This window comes from Tupaia chinensis, unplaced genomic scaffold, assembly GCF_000334495.1.
Source record: "Tupaia chinensis unplaced genomic scaffold, TupChi_1.0 Scaffold144991_2, whole genome shotgun sequence".
NCBI lineage: Eukaryota > Metazoa > Chordata > Mammalia > Scandentia > Tupaiidae > Tupaia > Tupaia belangeri.
Window position 1 is genome coordinate 1,675,375 of NW_006204851.1, and position 24,932 is coordinate 1,700,306.

General features: G+C 39.6%; 1 protein-coding gene across 1 annotated transcript in view; it reads right to left on the minus strand.

The window, feature by feature from the left end:
* The window catches only part of DCX (doublecortin), a 125,432-nt gene that overhangs the window by 2,716 nt on the left and 97,784 nt on the right, over positions 1-24,932 (minus strand). The window contains exons 3-4 of the mRNA XM_027767964.1: positions 21,419-21,530; positions 18,845-18,973 (exon numbers count right to left, since the gene is read on the minus strand). Of these exons, the coding sequence (XP_027623765.1) occupies positions 18,845-18,973; positions 21,419-21,530 (241 nt within the window). The remainder of the gene's footprint in view (positions 1-18,844; positions 18,974-21,418; positions 21,531-24,932) is intronic.

Consider the following 24,932-nt stretch of genomic DNA (forward strand, 5'->3'; position numbering starts at 1 on the left):
TGCTTCTCAATCATAGGGGTCTGGTTCTTTTCAAACCTTCATATTCATTCCCAGGTTTGACCCTACCATCTCTGGGTGGGAGTCTGGGAAGATACATTTTGCTTTAATTTCATAGAGAAGTAAAACAAAGCATGGCGAGGTTATGTACACACATTAAAGGGGAAGTAATATGGGTGATTTGGATGAGGGCACATTCCCCTTAGTGGCAGACAATGGGGTAAGTTCAGAACAGTTCTGTCAGTCTCTCCTCATCTCTTTTTCTGATCATCCTCCCCTTCCCTACCTCATCCTGAGTGAAAAGAACATATTGAAAGAAAAGTAAACTAGTCAGTAAGAAGAATGAAAGAGAAAGTAGAAAAGCAAAAGACAATGAAACATAAAGGCTTAAACAGCAAAATGGGCACAGGAGAGAATTTTTTAAAAGAAAGAGATCAGGAATGAAAAGGAGGAGGCATAGGGAAGATCGGAAAATTAGGGAAGAGATTAGAAGAGAAGAATGAGAAAGTGGAAGCAGGGAGAAAGGTATATAGACATAGAAAGATAGACGATGGTGGCCAGAGTCAGGGTGTACTCCCATTTGTCTCTTGTCAAGAAAATGCTGAAAAAAAGATTTGAAAAAAGGAAAAAAAATTTTTTTTCTCATGAAAATATGTAAGAGACAGAGACAAGCACCCTCAATAGGGTTTCATATCTCATTCTGCTCAGCCTTCCCAGACAGCCAGGATCTTGGGCATATGCACCCAGCACAGCATGTACAGCAGGTCAACTGAAGAAGCTAACCCATGATCTTCCATATGGATCCAGTTTATTGAGCAATGGAGTACTGCTGTGCCATGGTATTGGCCCTGGTTTTATTTTCAAATTGTTTTAGATTGCCTTGACAAAGAGCTTTCTTAAAAAGTTTACTTCTTTCTTCTATGTAAGAGAGACAGCTAGGCACCCCCACCCCAATGGGGCCTGCACACCACAATCCACCCCCAGCCTCAAATAGCCAGAATTGTGGGTATGTATGCTTGCACCTAATATGCACAGGAAAATATCAGGACAAAAATTCTGGACTTTCTATTGTGGCTTCAGCATCATGCAATGTGTTTCTGCTATGCCACCGTGACTGACTATTAATGAACTTTTTTTTTTGAGAGGTTTTTGCTATAGGGTGCGTGCACTCTCCAGAAAGACAGAGACAGAGAGAGAGAAAGTGAGAAATCACCCACGGGGGGATGGCCATGCCACAGTCCCTTCTCCTCCATTCTCCTCTCGGGATCTTGGGCATGCACGCACACGCACCCGGCGTGAGTTTAAGCCACCAGGTCTGGGACTCGAACCACGAACGAGTACATGGGAGTTCAGTGACATAACCATTATGCTAACTGCTGGTCCCACTGAACTTTTAAATACCCAGTCATGAGAAAAGAAATATAGTACATTGAAATAGAGCAATTAAATGACTTACACACATATCATGCTAAAGATTTCCTGTTTTGTTTTTTAATCTTAGAATCTCTATTATTAAACAGAGATATTCTGAAACGTGCTTTAAAAACAAAGGCAAATATCCCAAGGGCATATGGAGTATGAGAGAGAAAGAAAGGACAGTGGAGGGAAGAAAGAAAGATGAAATAGAAAATTATGAAAGTCAAGAAGAAAGACAGTCAATAATGCTGTTAATCCCACAGGTAAAGCTTGAACTGCTGTATCATGAATATTTCCTGAGGATATACTTCTTCTGCACCACTTATGGTAATGTTTCCCTAGGTTCTGGAACCTGCACATCAACTATACAGAGGAAACTTTAGTGTGATGGTTTCTGAGTTTATCCAAGTGCAAGTGAGCTGAAAAATAGGCACTTAAGCATCCACTGTCTGATTTTACCTGCATACTGTATTTACTCATCTTTTTTCCACTCTTGGAGAGGCCTGCTTCCCTGTCATTCATTCATTTAACCAGTAGTTATGGGGCATTACCTATGAGCTACAGTTTAAAACATCCAGGCTCCAGAGATAAGTCACTCCTTGTGGGGAGACAGGCAAGAATATAGTAGAATAAATGGGAAGACAAACTTGTGCATGGGATTTAGATGTAGCCCAGAGGACAGACTGAAATCAGGGGACTGGGAGGCAAAAAAAGAAGAGGAAACACCTGAGAAATCTTGAAAGATAAAAATCTGGAATAAGCAAATCCATAGAGACAGAAAGTAGATTAATAGTTGCCAGGGGCTGGGCAAGGGAAGGAGCTGGGGCAAATGGAAAATGTTTGCTAGTGGGCACAGGCTACTTTCGGGGAGACAAAGATATTTTAGAAGGAAACGTGACTGTTTCACAACTCTGTGGCTAAATGAAAACTCACTGAATTGCACATTTTAAATTGATGAAGTACATGATATGTAATTGTATCTCAAAAAGCTTCTTTTTTTAAGATTCGTAAATAAAGACAAGGTCTTTAATGTTTGATTATGAAAGCAATTACTACAGACCACGGAATGATAACACATTATACATTTCCCATGTAAAGATCAAACTTACTTCCATCACACCAACTATCACCAACAACCAAAAAAGTCATTTTTATTTATATTCAGTCAAGAAATCCTTGGAATCACAATAGGGCTTGATGCCATATTGGAGTCACACTTTGCCAGACATCCAAAGAATATGCCAGCCTCCTTTTTCAGCTTCTTTGTCTACTAGTGCATAACTGGACCCAGCAGGCAGCTCACCCAGATAATTTCAGAAATGGATTTTGGCTCTCTGTGCATAACAGATGACAGTCCTTGTGAAGTATCCAGTTTGTCTTTTGTCTTATAGCTGAGAGAGCTGAACCTGCTGCAGGTGTCACATCTAAATTCTTGAAGGGGTTTTTATCACCATTGTCACCTGCCATGTGCCAAGCACTGTTTTATGTTCCAAGGACACCACCAGGAATAGGACAGATTCAGTCCCAACCTCAGGGTGCACATAGTCTCCTCCTCCTCCTCCTCATTGTCTTTCCCCTTTCCCTCCTGGCCATCCGTGGCCCAGCTGGCAACTTCAATAAAATTTTAAAAAATGATCAGACCTAGTTAGGCAGAGAGAATAGAATGGATATTCTAGGCATTAGAATTTTACTAGCAGGAGCAAATACATGAAGGTGTGAAATAATATACTATGTTTATAGAAGTGCAAGTAGCTCATAAGGGTTTAAGCTTTGGGTGCTAACGAGTTCAAGGAGATGAGATTAGAGACCAAAGATAATGCTAGACCCTAAAGTGTGGCCTATTAAGAAGTTTGGGTTTAATTTCTGAAGGAAAGTCACACAAGGATTTTAACCTGAACATAATATGGCTAAAATTGTGTTTTAAAATAATTACCTAAGCTACTACGTTAAGACTTGGGTAGCAAACCAGCAGATGGCATAATGGTTACATTGTTGAACTGCTACATTGGCTGACCGTGGTTGAAATCCCAGACCAGGAGGCTTCAAATTCATGCCGGACATGTGTGCATGCATACCCAAAATCCCAAGAGGAGAATGGAGAAGGGATTGCAGCACGGTCATACACCCTGGAGGGTGATTTCTCACTTTCTGTGTCTCTGTCTCGCTCTGTCTCTGGCAAGTGCATGTGCCCTATAGCAAAAATCTCTCTTAAAAAAGAAAAAGGGGGAGAAAAGGCTGGAGTAGGATGGAGTAAAGGTAAAAGCAAAAAAATTGGTTAGAAGACTTTGCATCAGTCCAGGTGATGATGGTTAGAAATAAAGCAATAGGGAGATCCCTATCTACTCTAGACCCTAGATAAGCTTAGAATGTTACATTTACATACCATGTAAAATATCCACAAAAGAGCAGGAACTGTACCAAACAGCATGGAGAATATGGGAACTAGACTTAACCAAGGCACTGGGATTTCCAGTGAATAAAGGATGCATTTTAGGAAAGGCAAGATTCTGTGAAGCCACAATGAGTCAAAGAAGTCAATTACTCAGTAGGAAATGAAGGAGTTAATGGTGGAAAGTGTTAATGAACCACCTACAGTGTGGGAGGGCTCCCCCACTGGGAACCTGGCTGCTAGGATTTTGAATAAAGAGCAATCTCTGAAGGCTTGCCTGAGCTGAAACCATGGAAGCCTTCTAAAAGAGCCCTGACCTCAGCCATAAGGTCTAATAGATTTGATCATTCCCAGGTAAATTCTCATCTGACATTGTGCTCCACATAATCACCATATCCTTCAGATATTCTAGTTTTCCAGCATTTGTTAGTCATACTAAAAAGAGATAGTTACTATATTCTCAGTATTATAACTGTCTGATTTTCCCCTACCCACTGGCTTTGCCAAAATGTGGAACATTGTTAACCACAAAAATATCTGCTTCATGAGTCAGTTTCCACCTAGTAGCTGCAGATTGGAATATAAAGGCTTGTCTGCAACTTCTATTTCATTTCTTTTTTCAATATCCTCAAAATCTTTTCACCCAATAACTCTAGGGGTAGTACATAAATGTATATGTTACATACACCTCTGTGTCTCACCCCCAGAGAACCCATTTTAAGGTATGTGTTAATAAGGGACTTTATTTTGTCATCAACATTCAACAAGCATTTTTGGAAATCAGTTTCTAATAATTGAACTGCCACTCACTGCATTGTTTAAAAAAAGGCAGACACTTTTCTAGACTTTCACAGAATTTACTACCGAAATGAATTCTAAAGATGGACATAAAGAATTGAGAAAATATAGATATGCACAGGTAAATATCAATTCCTTACAAGTTGAAGAGCCTTCACATTTATGGATTAGCTAAAAATGTATTCATAGGGCCAGCAGGTGGCATGGAAGTTAAGGAGCTGGATCCCACACAGTGATTACAGTTTGAGACCCAGACTTGATGGTTTGAAAGATAAGCCGGGCATGTGTGTGTGTGTGTGTGTGTGTGTGTGTGTGTGTGTGCGTGTGTGTGTCCAAAATTCAGGAGGAGAATGAAGAAGAAGAAGGCATTGTGGTGTGGCCATCTCTCCCAGGTGATGATTTCTTTTCTTCTCTGTCTCTCTATCTTCAGTGAGCACACTTACCCTATAGCAAAAATCTAAAAAAGAAAAAAATTACTCATATATGCATTTTGCCTATCGGTTCTGTGGGGGGAAAAAATCTGGGAAAGTGTTATTTGATATGAATTCTGGAGCCAATTCTTTTAAATGTCAAGTAAAAGAAGCAGCAGGAAATAACACAAATAGGGTCTGATGAATTGTGTGTGCTCTTAGACTGGTAAATTCACGTGGAAAGGCTGTCATGGAGAGTGGCTAGAAATGGCACTACTGTTTGTTATCGTTCATCTTCCTGTATTGGTCTTTATTAAATATCCTTAGCTCTGATCTCTCAGTTTCCATTTCTTAGCTGCAATTTGGGAATACTCTGGCGGGGTGGGGGAGGGGCCTTCTCCTTCTTCGGCTTGTCTTTCTTGCTTGATTTACTCCTCAGAATGACAACACTGACTGTTCTCACATCTTATTTATACATGGTTCAAATCATCTCATTTCTTTCTTATCTTTGTAGAATTCATTTTTTCTCCTTTGCACCAAGGTACACCAAAAACTTTTCAATTTCATAGTCCACCTTGTCAATCTTATCAACAAAAATAGAATAGTGACTGTTTATTGAGAGTATATGATGACTTGGAATCTCTCTCTCTCTCTCTCTCCTCTCTCTCTCTCATGTCTGTTCCAGTTAGGAATAGCAAAGACAGGATATATTTTTTTAAAAAAAGAATTATTTTATTTAACTATATTTATTTGTTTATTTAGCCAGAGTGAGAAAGAGAGAGAAAGTGAGAAAGCAAGCTGCCAGGTCCGGGACTCAAACCATGGTCAGCCATGTGGGAGGCCAGCTCCCTTAACCACCATGCCCTCTGCTGGCCCCCAGAAAGGCAGGATTTGAATGCACATCTTTCTGATCCCAAGTCTACCTGTTTTTTGTTTGTTTTCAGTTTTTGCTACACAGGCTCCTCTTTTTAAACATTTAATTGCTTCTGGGATTTCTACCTATGACAATTTTCTCATGGGGGCTAGGGAAAAGGGGGAATAGTTGTGCCATAAAGAGGAGAAAGGAATAGGAAGAAGTTAGGAGCAGACACCAGAGCCGACACCCATCTTTGGGACTTCTATCTTACTCGATTTGGTTTAACATTAGGAAGCGACTAGTTAGGATTTTGTTTCTTCTTTTTTTTTTTTTCCATTGCCAGAGAGTCTATATGCTCAGGAAACAGAAAGAGAAAGAGAGAAATCACTTCCCAATGGGGTATAGTCACACCATGGTCCTTTTTCCTCCATGTCTCCATTCTATCAGAGTCTTGGACTCGCATGCACATGCACCTGGAATGTTTTTCAAGCCAATGCAGCCAGGATTCAAACCTCGCATGGCCATGTGAGACCCGGCTCCCCACACGCAATACCAGATACTGCAATAGAGGGCTTGTTCAAAGAATTTCTTTCATTCACTGAGCTGGCTAGGTAACCAATGTCATAAAACAATAGCAGACAGAGCAGCCAGCATGGCATGTAACTGTCCTCGCACCACAGAGCTCTCTGGGAAGATAGTATCTGTGCCTTGTCTATAACTCTGCTCGGTTAGTGCTATTCAACTATGCAGCACTACTGCCAAGCTTGGCCCTGAACACTCTTGGCTCAGAGGCTTTTCTCAGTGATTACGCCTGTCCTTGGCCTAGTACTCATTTTTAACTCCTTGGCTCTGTCAGCCTTTCCTGTCAGAATGGAACAGGACAAGGCCAAACAGAATGGCTGATAAGGCAGCTAGGCTGACTTACCTTGATTCACAGAGATTTAAACATAAGGGGGGGGGGCAGGCTAATAGGAGTGAGAAATAAGGTGTTTGTGTTGAGGGGTTTAATTCCCAAATGAAATGAGAGGGTCCAGTTTCTGGTGTGGATGAAGAAAAGACAGAATGAGGTCACCAGCCAGGCAAAGTTGATGCTGAGTTCCCAGACTTGGGATGCCCTAGTCTTGAGGCTGGACTGATTCCATGGAAATTAGAATGTAGCTGCATGTAAGTTGGATATAAGTGACCCCAGGTACAGTGATTAAACAGCTGTCTGGGCAACGAATTTGGTAAGTCATACTTTCTACATTCAAGTTCTGGTGACCAGAATGGCACGGAAAGAGAAGGGCAAGCTTGGCATTTACTTTTCTCTCAATCTCTTCATCTTTGACTAGAGACTAAACTTATTTAATGTTCATTTACTCAGCTCTGGCCTTCTCTCCACTCAAATCCCCAAACATGAGTCCAATTTAAAATCCAGCTTCTTTAATTTGATTTGATTTGATGTCTATTTTGAAATATTGTTCACTGAAAGTAACCCGTCTACACAAGAAGTTATGATTATTTATTTATTTATTTATTTATTTGCCATAAGGCATGTGAACTTGCTGAAGAGGACAGAGAGTCAGAGAGAGGCAAAGTGAGAAACCACCCCCTGGTGGGAAGACCACACCATAATCCCTTCTCCTCCATTCTCCTCTCAGGATTTTGGGAACATACACACATGTGCCCAGCATAATGCTCAAGCTGCCTTATCCAGGACTCAAACTGTGGTCAGCCATGTGGGAATACAGCATGATTCTGCTCAGAATTTGTTTCTAGTGAAGAAGGCCTGTTTTCAATGCTCACTACAAGTTTAACCACCATGCCACCCACTAGATCCTATGATAATAATTTTAGTCCCTTAATAATTATAGTTATATATCTACAGTTATTTTCAAAGCATTTTACCATATATAAACTCAAATAGTTCTCCTGATAACCTTAAGAAACAGTGGCCAGATATTAACAATCTCTTTTTAATTAATAAGTATACCGTGGCTCAGTGAAGTCATAAACTTAGAGGGTACAAGTTCTGCCTCTCCTCAATAGATGGTGGCTTCCAGAATTTGCTCATAGAATCCACTTCAAAATACTCTTAAGGTTAGCACATCACTTACTTCCCACTGTGACCATATAATGATTCATACTCTGTCTTGTATTCTCTAATCCCTAAAGCCTTGAAGAGGAAGACTGCAATACACAATCTAGCTACTTCCTTTTTTTTCTTGTAAAGAGATACTCTAAGCTTTATTTCATTTCAGTCCAAAGATACCCATTTTCTCCTTACATATACAGGGAGTTCTTCTGGAAGGTCATCCAAGTGGAACCAAGGTGGTTTCAACTGATATCTCAACAAAGCTAAGAGACAGACCCTGTGGATTTTATACCTCCATTCCAAAGACCTTGTGAACTTGGTGTCTGAATTGCTTTGACTGTTTCTGCTCAGTGGGAAAGCTTTTGTCCCTTTCCCCAGATCCACCCATTAGAGAAGCAAGAACTGAGAGCCTAGAAACAGTTCTTCAATAAAATGATCATGGGGCTGGTTCTCAGGCCAAATTCAATCACAGGTTGTGAGATACTGTAGCTTCAGAAGATGACAGTCGAATTTTAAATCTTTCTTAAAGAGTCTTTGATAGTATGCAGTTGTGAACCCTTTAAATGAGGAGGATAAGTAAGTCTTCCCCATTGGAAAACAAATACATCCTGTAATAGTTTGACACAAATGAGTTTCCCTCAAGAAGAGGACATCTGTAAGGAGGCTGATAGAAGTGCCAGGATTGTTTTCTTTAAGGCTTGACAATGCTGTCAACATTTATTCCTGTCAAAGGTGGTTCAGCTCAGAACATGTTTCTAGTGAGGTTTTCTATGCTCACTATCAGTTGTTCTGGGGCAAGGACTAGAACAAACTGTACTACTCTTAGTGTGTAGAAAGAACATAAGCTTTGCAGTTTGTAGAAAGAACATAAGCTTTGTAATCAGCCACGGTTTTAATTTCTGATTTAGTCATTTCTTAGATTTGTGAATTTGGGCTTAACCTAACCTCTCTGAGTCTCAGTTTTTCCATCAACAATATTTGAATAATTATATTTTAATTGTTATTTTGATGACTACACGATAAACTATACATGAAATGCTTAGCTAAGTCTCTGGCACATAAGAAAGTTTCAATAAATGGTATATTCTTATTCTGTTGATATTTTTATCGATGCAAGGTAACTTCAAAAAGTTCCTGGAAAATGGCATTAAACTATGAATTGGGCCAGATGATGGTGCAGGGGTGGTATACATCTGGGCCCATGTGGGCAAGTGCTTTCTCACTTTCACTCTCTTTCTCTTTTTCTATCTAGCTAGCACATGTGCCCTCTGTCAATTTTTTTTTAAATGTATGAATATATTCAGATACAAAAATTTTTTGAAATCTAAATATTATTTCTTTATTAACATTCATTCTCTGTAAACTTTTAGAAGATCCCTTGTATGACTACCACCACTACTAGAAATGAGAGGAATTGAGTAACTGCATAATATATAGCCACTAAGTTACTAAGTTAGGGAATCCCCTTCCACAGGGACAAGCTAGCAATTTATTCAAGCTGAGAAAAAATTCTCTGACTAGCTGGCCAGGCATTAGATGACTGAAGTTTTTCTGAGGCGGTAAGCCTATTTCTTCTGCTTTTTTTTTTTTTTTTGCATTTTATTCTTGGGCTGCTCCTTTTTTTTTGCCTGCTCAGCATTACCTTGGGGAGTTCATCAATGAAGGTAATGTAACCCCACTGAAAGTTTTGAAGTAAGGGAGTAACACAATGAAAATGATGTTTTAGAGTGAGAAATGTGTTGGTACCATAACAGATAGGTATGGGATAGAGATTTGAAGCAGAAACGTCTCATTTAGCAATCTGTGAAATAATCCAGGCATCAGGTAATGAAGGAAAGGAAGAAACTGCTGTGTGAGTCATGTGGATATGGTTCATATTTCAAAAGAAGCATATAGTGGACGTGAAGTTATTAAAGAGTGAAGAAATTAGAAAATAGTACTAAAGTATTGAGCCGGGGGAAGACAATAATTCTATTGTCAGATGGGGAATCAGGAGGAGGAAATGTTTTTGATTTTTAGATACATTGTTTTTGGCACATGTAAATGGGATTGTTTGGTAGGCATTCGTAAGTCTGACATCCAGAAGGAATATGGGGACTGAAGATGCAGATCGAAGTGCCTCCTTCCTATAACCTGATATGCCTTATTCATCACCACCTCTGCCCCTTTGGTCATGCTTTCCCTTCTGCCAGAAATATCTATCTCCATATTAATTGATATACAACCCTCCTTCAAATCCTACTTCTTTTGGGACGACTTCCCTTAGCACCCTAGTTCCTGATTAGCTCTCCCATGAACTCAAATTCTTCCAAAAACACTTACTGCATCTCATATTCATGTGGAATTTAAACAAATAATTACCACTAACACTGCATTAATAGGGCCAGCAGGTGACATGGTGGTTAAGGGTGCTGGATTCCCACATGGCTGACTGTGGTTCAAGTCCCGGACCTGGCAGCTTGTTTTCTCACTCTCTTTCTCTGGTCAAATTAAAAATAAATAGATGAATAAATAAAATTAAAAAAAATAGTGCACTGGTTAAAATTTGGACTGTGAAGTCAGAGTGCTTAGGCTTAAATCTCATTTCTATCACTTACTAGCTGTGTGATCTTGGATAGGTCACATAACTTCTGCTTCTTCATCTGCAAAATGGGGACAGTACTACCTACTTCATAAAATCATCATAAAAATTAAGTTGATACATGGAAATTATTTAGAACAGTTGCCTGGCACATAATAAGAAATATAAATATTTTTGTAAATAAAAAGATAAAATCATAGGTACGCTGGTTCTACAAATAAATCATAAACTTCTTAGGAACACAGAATTTATTTTGTCATTCCCTTTCCTTATAGTGCGTAGTACTACTAAGTACTCCACCAAATGTCTGGAGACTCAACTCTGGAGACACACATCCCAGGCTAAGGCAGGAAGGCCTTCTTGTCACAGGGAGGCACCACCATATCCCATGTACTGTGGTGTACTCAGGGGCCCCCACTTTACTGCTAACTTGAACAGTTTCCTAAGCAGTTCTCCAATAGCAATAGAAAAGGTGCCTTAGATATAGGATAGTTCTTTCAGTTCAGCTGGATATACGCTATGGTTTTAGAAAGAAGTGACTGGGGGAGGGTACCAGGGAAGTTTCTCTCTTCTCACAGCTCTGCCAAAGGTTACCATCTCCCCTTAGACTGACAGTAGGGGAGCTCATGGAATGTCTAGGACAGAAACAAAGGTACTTAATTAGTTGTGGTGTTATGCTCAATGCAGGACAAAGAGAATGATTCAGACACACCCCTCCCCTGCTCTCTCATATCCGTGGCCTGGAGGTGGATAGCAGGTGTCAGAACAGAGAAGCAAGGACCATCCAACAGAGGCCTTTGCATTCACGAGACTGGACATCCACACCCTGTCTCATGACAATGGGAATATCTGCTGGGAAGTTGGAATAGCTGGGTTTTGGCTCTTGAGTGACACTGGAATTATCTCAAGATCCTAAAGCTCTTTGTAACTTAGTTTCACGATCTGAAACGTCAATCAAAAACTGGATAATTTTCTTTCTCGTATTTTTTTTCTCCAGAGTTTATTCATTCATTTCTTCTGTGAGAGAGCCCTATCTCCGGCGTGATCCTACTGATGCAATCCACTCCCAGCTTCAACTCATAGGCAAAAGCATGTGTACCCAGGGGGTTCTCTGGACTTGAACCAGTTACCTTCCCATCTGGGATTGCTGTACAGAGCATTGCATTTTACCACTGTGCCACCATCTGGCTACAGTCATCTTTTTCAAACTTAATTCATGATGTTATTATGAGGGATAACTGAGGTGATTAATTTGACAATGGTTTTTCAAAGTGCACAACATTTAATTCATGTAACGGATTGTTATCTCGAACCTTTCTTAGATGGAGACAAAATACATTCTTGTGCTATTTCATATATAGACACTAGTCATTGTCAGCTACTGAACTTTGAAGTGTGTGGCTTTTCAGAACTGAGATATACTATAAGTGTAAACACAACACTATTTATTTATTTATTTTAGATTTTTTTTTGCCATTTTTTAGGTTTTTGTCATAGTGCACATATGTTTGCTGGAAAGAGACAGACAGAGGGAAAGTGAGAAATCACCCCCCAGGGGGGATAGCCACACTACAATCCCTTCTCCTCCATTCTCCTCTTGGGATCTTGGGAACACACACACATGTGGTCTGGCATGATTTTTAAGCTACTGGGTCAGGGACTCAAACCATGGTTGTCCATGTGCGAATCCAGTACCTTCACCACCATCATGCCACCTACTGATCCCACTACAGCCCAATTCAAAGATTTAAAATAGCTCAATGATTTCTTACATTGATTACATGTTGAAATAATTATATTTTAAATGTATTGCTAAACAGAATATATCAAAATTACTTTTTTCTGTTTGTTTTAACTTTTTAAAATGTGGCTACTTGAAAATTTTAAATTACATACATGGCTTGCATTTGTGACTCATATTATATTTCTATTGGACGAAGCTCATTTGACAGTTAACATTCATGAAAGTCAGAACAGGCAGTTACCTCCATTTTAGGCAACCCAAAGCAGACTACTCAGTTCAGAAAAGGATACCAGAATATAACTATTTCTTGGACCTCCTGCTGTTTTATGTCCCTTGACCTCTACTTTTAAGGGCTGTATATTTTGGTCGTAAAGCCATTCTTTCTTGAACGTTCAGGAACAGGGAATGTTTGACTTTCAGGAATAGGTGCATAAGAGTTCGGGAAGGGGAATGGAGAACATCAGTTTGCTACAACAATGACTTACTGTTGAAGAATAGCAAACTAATTATCACATTACAGTTCTCTCAGCCTACCAGGGGTGGGTTATTAGCTTCCTTGGGGGCTCCAAAAAAAAAAAAAAAAACAAGAAAGAAAGAAAGAAAGAAAAAAAGAAAAGAGAAGAGAAGAAACAGAAAGGATTCTTTTCCAGCAACTAGCTGTTTTGTCCTTTTAATTAAATTCAATTCATTTGGGGGCAAAGCAACACAAAGGGGAAATTAGCACATTAATAGTTGAAATGGAAATCTAGACTCAGTGGAAAAGGCTTCCTTCAGTTCTGGAACCAGGTTTATCTTTGCCCACCAAAATGGTAAGTTCTGGGTTAATCAAAATGTGGCAGTGCACAAACTTTCTTCAAATATCCCACAGGAGCCTCTTGGACTCAGATTTTATCTGCTTTCCACAGTTCCTTGGCCTGCTTTAAAGACAGACATGGCTAATGTGACTTGGATTCTAAGAGTCCATCATCATCATGGCACAGTGAGAATGAGATTCTTAGAGGAATATTATATGGACAACCATATCCTTCTCTAACTCGAATTTAGGAATTAGCAACAGATATTCTATTTGGGGCAAACTCAATATTGGCAGGAGTGAGGATTGAACTTGAAGGCAATAGAGTAGAAGGATTTTTATTTATTCATGGTGCAGAACAGGAAAGAGACAATTTAGGGACTAAGGACTAAAGAATCAAATCATGCCACAAATTACAGACCAAATGGTACCAACTTACTAAACCTCAAGTCATACTGAACCCAAATATTAACTGAACTGTGAATTGGACCAAACATATATATTTTAAATTCTAGCAAATTTATTCAAACCAGAACCAAACCTATATATTTTCAAATGAACTAGAACATCAAAACATTCCTTTAAGGGAACCAGCAGTTAGCATAATGGCTATGTCGCTGGACTCCCACGTAGTCCACCGCAGTTTGCGTCCCGGACCCGGTGGCTTAAAGCTCACACCGGGCGCGTGTGCATGCATGCTGAGGAGAATGGAGAAGGGATTGCGGCGTGACCACCCCCGCTGGGGGATGATTTCTCGCTTTCTGTCTCTATGTCTCCCTCTGTCTTTATGGCGAGCGCACACGCCCTATAGCGAAAACCTCTAAACAACAACAACAACAACAACAACAAAAAATTCCTTTAACTGAACTTGAACTGAGCCAATGTTTCCTTTGGTTTGTGTCCCTGCTAAAGAGTAGCATTCGAGCTTTTGCCTTCAAGGGAAGGTAGTTAAAAGTCCCTGGAAATGCCTATTTCTACAACCTTTAGTCACTCAGGGGAAATGAAAGTAGGTAATCCATTCATACATTCCAGACCCAAAAGAGACTAACACAAGATGGAGATAGGGTGGTACTAACGTGTTCTAGAAAATAATTTCAGTTCCACTAACACCATTGTTTATTGGTTAAATGGATGCTAATTTGCATATGCCCCTTGCTAATAGCTCAGAAAAATCTTGACATTTTATGAAACAATTTCTTCTTTTCCTTTTTTAGGTTTTTACCATAAGGCATGTGCGCTCACCAGAGAGAGACACTGAGAGACAGAGAGGGAAAAGTGATAAATAATCCCCTGGAGGGATGGCCATGCCACAATACCTTCTCTTCCATTCTTCTCTCAGGATTTTGGGTACACAAGCACATGTGCCTGGTGTGATATTCAAGCTGCAAGGTCTGGGACTTGAACTGTGGTCATCCATGTGGAAATCCAGTGCCCTAATTATCCCACCACCTGCTCACCATAACAATTCTTTCTTCTTCAATCTTTTTTTTTTGGAGAAGTTTTCACTACAGGGCGTGTGCACTCACCAGAAAGACAAAGAGAGACAAAAAAACGAGAAATCACCCCCCGGGGCGGGGGGGGATGGCCACGCCACAATCCCTTCTCCTCCATTCTCCTCTTGGGATCTTGGGCACGCACGCACACGTGCCTGGCTTGAGTTTAAGCCACCAGCTCTGGGACTCAAACTACAGTCGACTACATGGGAGTCCAGCGACATAGCCATTACGCCAACTGCTGGTCCCTCTTCTTCAATCTTAAATGTCTGTAAAGAAATTTGTGCCAACTGAAAGCTACACATTGTCTTGGCTCATCATTCTGGTTATCTGATTCTGACTCTGTAGGAGCTATTTTGTAACTCTGTAAATTGTAAATAACTATTAACAATGAAAATAATTTTTATCTATAGACATGGAAATTATGTTTTATCCAAAGAGAATACTAAATTTTAAAGAAGTTAAGAAATGTGCCCCAAATCACAAAAGTAGGAAATGGTGTAGAGAAATGTCTCCTTCTCCTCTTCCATATCCTTATCCCACTCTACCTCTCAGCTTAGAAAGGTCCTGAGTGAGGTAGAGGTGGAGGGGAGAAAATTGATCTGTCAAATCTAAATCTTACCTATGATACTGTTTAACCTGATATCAGCTGTGTCCTTATAGAATGTTCACTGAGTGCATGCCTTATACTTGGCTCTAAACAAGCTGTCTTGGAACAGGCATGGTGGTATTACATGGATCCTTCTACTCTTTAGTGCTGGAATCATGTAAAGGCTCTAGAAACATCATCTGAGGTGAGATCAAACACCCTGAAAATTTCCATGGAGGTTGTATAGACTACAATTTAATTTCATTTATGTTAATGAACTATTGAAATGTAGATTCTAATTCTCTTTACTGAGAACATCATTTTAGATTAGTGGTAGGGAATAAGGTTTTCTTGTAATCATATCTCCAAGTAAAGTCCACCTCTCCTCTTAAATTGGTTATTCTATTTATCTTGTGAATTTAAATATATTCTCATTCTTTTTCTTTATAGGGGAGTTCTGGAGGAGCAAGAGTAGATCTTCTCTGCCTAAGTCTGAGTTAGGATCTATTACAACTCCTTTCAATTTGGCAAATATCCGCTGATTCCTAATATATTCTTGTTCTATCTCTAACAGCGTAAGAGTCAGTGAGGTGGATATTTTGTAGAAGGAAAATTCTGTATATCAGTAATTTGACATATGTTTAAACAGTGTTTAATTAGAGCAATTGTGTTCATGTGTGTTGGGTAACCAATTGGATACAGTCTGCAAAGAGAATCTATTTACATCAAGTTGATACTACCAAAGAATTTCCAACTAATGGGTAATATGGTGGTTTAAAAATAGGTTCACACAGGCTTGCCCCATACCACAGTGATTAAGTGCTATACATGGAAAGCCAGATCCCACATGGCTGACTGACAACAGTGCAAGTCAGGGCCCCAGTGGTTTGAAAAACATACCAGGTACATGTGCATGCATGCTTAAAATCCTGATGGGATGAGGAAGTGGAGGAAATGACATTAAGATGTGAATACGCCTCTTAGGAGGTGCATTCTCCTACCTCACTCACCTGAGTGCACATGCTCTCTATTAAAAGGAGGAAAAGCTTCCTTTAAAAACATTCCTGTCCTCTTAGATGTATGCTGGACTTAGTAACTACTTTTAATGAGTAACATAAAGCAGAAGTGACAGCATTGGCTTTGGAGACTAGATCATAAAAGGCATTACATTTTCCTTATTCAGTCTTTTGAATCACTCACTTAGGTGGGACATACTGCTAACAGCTATCTTGAATGTGGACCCCGCAGCACCAGCTGAATCTTCAGATGACTGCTGGCCTTATCAGGACCTTATCTACAATCACATGAGAGACTCAACCAGAACCACCCAGTGAAGTCATCCCAAAATAACCAACCTACAGAAATTATGAGATAATAAATGCTTTTTTAAAGCCACTATGTCTTGGGGTAATGTGTTTCACAGCAATATATATGTAATATTGATAAGAAATCTCAGAAATTGCTAATGCTGTTTCTGAGAAGTGATTAGCTAAGCAATTATTGCCAGTCTATGAATATTGACCAAGTGTTTTAAAGTCCATTTCTTGCAAGTCCCTGCTTAGAAACTTTCTAAACAAATTCATTCTTAGTCCAAGTGTTAAAACCTAGGTCTTGGGGTTGGCAGGTGGCATGGTGGTTGAGGGCACTGGACTCCCACATGGCCAGCCACGGTTCAAGTACCAGACCTGGTGGCTGCTTTCTTACTTTCACTCTCTCTCACTCACTCTGTCCCTCTCTGATCAAATTAAAATAAATAAATAAAGTCAAATAAAATAATTTTTAAAAACCCTAGATCTTTGCAATGTCATCAATATAAATTTGTTTTGATACATTCATGTGCTCTCTGTACACTTCAATAAGATATCACCAAAGCACATGTATTTGCTTCCTTTAGCAAACATCATCTTAATCCTTATTGGTACTTAATACCATACTCAGTAAAACAGGTATTTTTTCACATCTATTCATTTACAATTATTAAATGAAAATCTATTAAGGGCCAGACACTGTACTTAGCAGTGAGGATACAAAAATAAATATGATACCTTGCCCTTGAGAATTCTAGTAAGTAAGTATTTAGTTGGAAATGATGACAGTTAAACATACTTTACAATAGAGTATGGTGAATATTATCCCAGAGACATGAATGACATACTATGGTACTGCAGAGAACAGAACAACTATTTCTATGTGAGATCTTGAAGAATGAATAGGTATTCTCAAATGAAGAAGCATGGTAGTTTAGAAGGATGGCGTTCCAGGTGTGAGAACAAACTGTTCAAAGACATGGAAGCATGAAAAACCTGGGCTGTCTTTTCACACTTGTTTTCACACTCGCTTCTGGTAGTATGAGGCAAGCAGTACAGGTTGTTTTTCTAGGCACAGCATTTCAAAGCCAACAGGCTCATTGAGGTGTCCCCAAATGAAGGGTCCCTGTACTTCTCTAAAACTCTCAGCTTAGAAGAATCCACATAATAAATCCCAAACCTTGGGAAAACAAATATGTAAATCTTCTGGGCCATATCATTTCCTTAGCATGAAGAACTCAAATTGAATATATATGGCTTTTATTTTAACATTTGTTATAAGAGAATGGAAGACATTGCCTTTTAGATTAGTGTCACTCAAATTGTGGGTCCAAGACAAGATAAAGAGTTTGAGTAAATCAACACATTGCTGCCTTCATCAATAAAATTATGCTCTGAAATTTGGTCAGCTGACCAAATGGTTTTTTCAGAGGCATAGTTGATTTGTATTTGGCAGGAGCTCCTATTCATGTCACAGAGTGACTGATAACAAATAGTTTATGGCTTGGCAATGATCCATAGACCACATTTTTTAGATAATTCATTATCCACTAAATATAATCTTCTATGTTAAATTTCTTTGTTTTCTGGGGAACCAGCAGTTAGCGTAATGGCTATGTCGCTGGACTCCCACGTAGTCGACCGCGGTTCGTGTCTCGGACCCGGTGGCTTAAATCTCACGCCGGGCGCGTGTGCGTGCGTGCCCAAGATCCCGAGAGGAGAATGGAGGAGAAGGGATTGCGGCGTGACAAAGGTTATTTCTCGCTTTCTGTCTCTATGTCTCTGTCTGTCTGGCAAGCGCACGCGCCCCATAGCGAAAACCTCTCCAAAAAAAATTTCTTTTTTTTTTTTTTTTAATGTGGTCTATGCTTTCTTTCCCATTGTGGAATTGATACAATTTTTTTGTCTGCCTTTTTTAATTGTATACATTTCTGATATACTTGTTTCTTCCCTGTCCCCTGCCACCCCACTTCTAATTAGTTCAGAGTCAAATTTGAAGTTCAATTGAACCAACTATGTTGACAGTCTTAGGTGTCATTTTTTACATTCTTATTCTCAATTCTGATTTTCAATTTCAAATTTATGTTTATTATTTCATTGAATATGTTTTGCTACATGATGTTGAAGATGATGACAATGATGAAAAACCTGACAATAAGGATTACAGCAAGCATGGCATATAGGCCAGATTTCTGGTCTACATTCATCTGAGTAGAATAAGGGTAAGGCTGTGCTACCATGACTCCAAACAAGTGTAAGTGTTTCAGTCTCTGCACTAATGGAATTGTTATTTATGGAGACACAGTGATGTTCATGAGGAAATTATTCCTCTGCATGCAGAAGGTATTGGCTTCCACAAATGAAGTCAGCATGCACAGTTAGGAGAAGAGCACTCACCGTCTTGGTCGTTACCTGAGTCAGCTGGAGACTTGCTTCGGCGCATAGGGCCAGGACTCTTGGCTGAACTTTTCTGAGGAGTTGGGGATGCCTTTGGGCCAGCTGTAGCTGATGGGTTTCCCTTCATAACTGGGACAAAAGAACACAGATAGTTTAGGTAAGGATAGAACTGAGGCTCGGCATGTTACCAGACTCTGGAAACTGGAATAACCACCACAGGCCAAAGCACCTAAGTTGCTCAACATGACAAGATGGTTCATATTGTAGGAACTATGACTCCAGGGAAGGAAGCATAGTGGAATCTTTCAAGTCACCTGGGCTAAGCTACATTTTTAAGTCTTCGTATTATAGAAACAAAGATAGGAGTTCAAAGGCCATTCAAGTTGGTAATTAAATGGTTAACTCGATCTTTTGTGGACAACCTACCCATGTCTCAGAATATCACCTATTGATATAATGCTTAAGGAATTTTCTTGGAGTACAAACTGACAGCTCAGAGGCTGCAGCTACACAGATGAAACATCCATAGGTAATTTAAAGGAGGGCTATGGGGAGTCACCATTAATTGTCTATTACACGCCACAAATTGTAATAGCCATATTATCGATGCCCTGTCATTTAACATAAATAAGCATTACCACCACCATGATCTTATGTTTACAGGGTTCCTTTATTATTATTATTATTATTTGGTTGGTTATTGCCTAGAGTGCATGCACTTGCTGAAGAGAGAGAGAGAGAGAATTCACTCCTGGGGAATGGCCGTACTGCAATCTCTTCTCTATTCTCCTTCTGGGGTTTTGGGCACCTGTGCAGACATGCCTAGCATGATTTACAAGCCACCAGGTCCGGGATTCAAACGATGGTTGGTCATGTGGGAGTCCAGCACCTTAACCACCATGCCACCTGCTGGCCCCTCTTTCCATTTTTAATGCATGTTAGCATAAGTTTTTATTCTAGTTTAATGAATAAGTGGTGCGGCAGTGACTCTTCCACTCAGAAGTTAAGAAAGCCGACTGGGTGTGTAGGAGAGTCCATCAAATGTTCCTGCATTTGCCTCAGCCCCAGTCTGACACATTCAGAACACTTTTTTCATACAGATCACTCAGCATCCCCTACTACTACAGTAATAGTGGGCACTGGTAGTGCTAATTTATTAGAGGAATTATCACACTCATTTTGCTGAAGAGAGCGCAAAAAGGTTATGCCTCTTTCTTGGTGCAGCAAAGGAACTAACAGCAAGGACTGGAAGCCAAGTCTTCTGGGTTCTAGTCTAGTGCTCTTTCCACTACGATTTTTCCAAACTTGTACTGTGATGTGCAAAGTAGAATAAAACAAATGGATAGATGGTAGTCTTCCCTAGACACCTCCTTGTTGCCTCCTGCTTAAAGAGGAGGGGGAACTTATATTTATTATTGAAATATAAGTTAAGCAAAAATATTAAGAGAGATATTCTGATAAATTAAGTCTTAGAAAATTTAGTCCTGTAGAAAGTTCAATTTTATTTCTTTCACTTTTTGTTTGGGTTGATAAACTTAATGATCACTGTCCAGAGCTGGAGATGTAGATAGTATAGAAATTTGAACATAGTCTGGCATTTGTTAAGCTATTTTATGGCCATTTACTTCTGAAAGGGAACACAGCAGAAATGCTACTTCTTTCAGGATCTCTTTTGTCTGACCTGTTCACAGTCTATATTAATGAAATTCCCTTTGTTTTTCTCACACTTTACTCCTCCTAAGTGGGAAATTTGTTTTGAATGTGTCTTTCTATCAGGATAAAATCCTAACCCTGTTACTTTGTGGACTAATTCAACTTTAACTTATACTTGGAGCTTGGACTACAGCAAAGAGATATGGGCAATTGTTGAGATCCTGACTAAATCAGCCTCTGAAATCCTGAATAATAAAGAAGAGAGAAGAGCCAGCAAGCCTGAAGGTGGGAAAAGGGTTTGGCACTAACAATACAGTGAAAAAAAATTTTCCTAAAATGAATCCATCAACATAGGCCAAAATGCTGGAGGATGCTGACTAGATTCAAAAAAATTATATGAATATATTCAAGTTCTGACTCCAAATGCTCCTTTTGGTGCTCTGATTGTGCCTGTCAGCCCATGTTACACACTATGTGGTTCAAGAAATATGATTATTCGGACTGGCAGGTGGCATGATGGCTGAGACATTGGACTCCCACATTGCCAGCCATGGTTTGAGTCCCAGACCTGGTGGTTTGCCTTCTCACTTTCTATTTCTCTCTCTCTCACTCTCTGTCGTTCTCTGGTCAAATTAATAATAATAATGCTAATTAATAAAATTAAATAAATAATTCTAAAATGACAAATATAGGAAATATTTTTATTAGGGAAGAAGGTAAGTTTTATTGAGTTGGAGACTAGTCCTCTAAGCCATCCAATTAACCTTTCCCTTAATGATTCATGTAGCCAGATATCTAGGAGAAAGACTAATAGTAGCTGCCCTTGAGGGACTATGTATGGATGTTCTTCAGGCCATGCAAACCCATGGGAATCTCAAAATAAAAAGGGAGAGAACAATGGAGCAATAAAACCCCAGAAACTGTACTTACCATTTTCATCCAGAGAAAAGTCATCCTGAGCATAGCGAAATTTTTCAGGACCACAGGCAATAAATACATCATCATCACCAAAGAAATCATGGAGACAGGTTACCTGAGGAGAAAGCAGAAACACTGAGTTTATTTATTTATTCATTGGACTGCCATTTCATCAAATACATATCTCATGACAATGAACCTCATATAATGTAAGCAGGGAAAAAGGTTCACATGTAGGCCATCATCTCCTGTTACCCAGGATCTCCTTTTTCTCAAAACATACCAGATTCATACTCTGCACCATGACGCTTAATGAGAGATGAAACAATGAGTGCCATTCTTTTTTTCACGTTTCATGTGCTTTTCTGTCTTGTTTCCATTGTATCGAGTAATATTGAGATCATATGTCCAAACAGGATGCCTTCCTCTGAAGAAAAGTCAGCCAACGTGTGACCCGACAAATGTTGCCTTTTCTCAGAGCCTCAAAGATGGCATGCTACCATACCAACTTTGGGGCAGGGGTTTAGGCCAAGGCACATAAAAAAGATCTTCAGCAGTCTCATGGATACACCCTATAGCTGACTTAGAGGTGGAAATTCTCCTCTTTGTATGAATTCTAAAAGAAAGGCACTATTTTTTTCTTAAGAGAGATTTTCGCTATAGGGGGCATGCACTCACAGAAGAGAGAGAGAGAGAGAGAGATGGAGGGATAGAAAGACAGAAATCATTCCCCAGGAGGGATGGCCATGCCTCAATCCCTTCTCCTCCATTCTCTACTCAGGATTTTGGGCATACACACACATGTGCCCAGCCTGAGTTTTAAGCCTCCAGGTCTGGGACTCAAACTTCGACTATGTGGGAGTCCAGCAATGTAACCATTACACCATCTGCTGGTTCCAAGACACCATTTCTTAACTCCACTGGACACACAAAAATTGTATATTTGCTAAAAATGGCACAAGAACCTGGTAGTGGCTCAGAATACCATTCTTCTGTAAGTAACCAGAAGAGGAAAACTGCTAACCATTTAAAACTTCATCAAGAACAATGGGTCCCAACAGACTTAAAGTCTCTGCCTGTAAATGCATGTTCCCAAGACCCTTCCTGCTCTCTAGTGCCCGATGCATTTCAGCTTCTCCACAATAGAGAGACAGTCTTTCTGTCTCTCATCTTTCTGCATAAAGAAATGAGGGACCCTGGGAAAGTATGCTGCTCCCTGCAGTCTCCTCACTTCTCAGCTTTTCTAATTACATCTAATAATTAGTCCAGCACATCAGGGAAACCCCAGGAGAAGCTATAGAGTCAAAACATGCTTATCCCATTCCTTAGCTTGAAAGTGTTCAAAGCTCCTCATTGTTTTAAGCTTCCTATTCAAGCTGCCAGCAATGGTTTTCCAAAGGCACAGTACTCACAAACAAACAACAGCTTGCTGGGCGCAGAGAGCAATATGTTAACATTTGAAAAATGTTTATATTAATAGCATCACCCCCTACTCAAGGCCTATTCAATCCATTCTCCCTCAGCCAAGATGATTGCAAGCCTTACACAAAGGGAGAGATGCTTGAAGACTATTCCCATTGTCTCAGTCACCCCATCATTCAAAAGATGCCAAAAAAAAAAAAAGAGAAGAAGACTTGTATGACTGCCAGGGTCCCTCTTATTAGGTCTCTTCCAAGTACTGGGTCCTGACATCATCAAATAGGCCAACACCCTTCTTCAGTCCACTAGTCCCTCATCCATTCATTCCACTAATTATTTAAGGAAAATCAGAGCTGCCACTGATTGAATGTTAACTCTTTGACAGATACTCTGCTAATACTTCCAAATCTGTCATCTAATTTTATCCTTAAAACAAATCCTAGAAGTCTGTATTATTGTTATACTGTTTTAAAGATGAGAAAACTGAGAATTAGAGATAATAAATTAATTACACAGAGATAATAAGTTAATTAATGAAGCCAAACAAACAGATCTATCTGACTTCAAAGCCTGTGCCTTTAACCACTTGCAATGTAGTTCAGGCACTGGAGAGAAAACGATGAATAAAACTCAGGTCATGACTTCATGGAGTTCATAGTCTGGTGGGGTGAGATACATTATACAAAGCATTTTAATTTAGTGTCATGAGTGCTAGAATAGAAGTATCTATAGGTGCCATGAAAACTATTGGTGACCATATCCAAGTAACCCCAGTAACTGGTTGGCATTGATAGTTCAATAGGCACCCTGCATATTGTCCCAGTAGCATATCCAGTGACAAAGGCTACATTACTTTGAGCCCTGCTCTAGATCTCCCACCAGTGTCTGGGACCTTAGCACAATAAAATTTGTAGCTCCTAACTTGGATACACTGAGTGCCTTTGAATTTCTTACCCTCTGCCATTTCCTTGATCCTGAAGATCTTTGCCATGTCTTCTGGTCCAAGACTGCCCTTGAACCTGACTATCTGCCTTTATTTTCAATCATCAGTCATGAATAAGGGAAGCCTCACCCTTGGGTATCCACCTGCTAGCAGTCTCTAGGGCCTAACACTTTGTTTCAAGCCTTGCCTGTATTTTCATGGGTACTCATTTAGTCCTCTCCCATTGAATCATAGGCTTCTGAATGTAAAGACTAAGTTCATCCTTGTCCTTACATCTTCACATGGTTTCTGGGAGAGCTTATCTCATAGTAAGAATTTAGCTAAGGCTGTTTCTGCCTCAACTACATGTAAAAGCATAAGAAGGAGAAACAAGGAAAAGCACTCAAAGGTTTTGTAAGGATATGCAAAGACAGAAAAATAGGAGTAGGAAAGAAGAAATCAACTGTGGCAGACACCAGAGATTAGCATTCGGAGGTTTTGAAAGGTAACAAAACCAAATTTAAGAGCAAGAAGGAAGAAATTACTTTGAATTCAGAAATTATTCTTCATATAACTATGCTAATTACTTGGAATTTTTGGATGAAATGAATTATTTTTAAAGAAAATACAAATATTCAAATTAGCTCTAAAAAAATTCTAAAATCTAAACCAAATTTGTTGTAATACAAAGAATGCCGTAACTTTTTCAAACAGCAACCCTTCCTGAAAGGCACCAGAACATTCATTTTGGAGGTACTTGGAAATTGCTTCCCATGAAGAAAACCCAAGTGCTTCCAAGCAGCCATCTCAGACACACACCATGATATTCTATTGTAGGGCAACAAAGTTTTACAGATCGTTGTGGAAGTTGCTTTTAGTTGCAATGACCCACCCTCCTCCAACCCAAAGTCTGTCTGTCCCAACCCAGGCTTTGGGAAAACCCCTTGAATACCTCTTCTTTGGGTAGCATCTAAGAAAGGCAAAGTCCTCTGCATTTCTGACAAACAACAGTGTGACTGGCTTCAAACATATTTATGTTGCCATCCAGCTGTTCAGCATCAGATTTCTTACATGATTTTGTCACACATTTTACTGGCTCCCAAATGTAGACAAATACATATTGTGCATATGGATATCCAGCTTTCCATAAAAGATGTTTTTAATATGTTTTGCCAT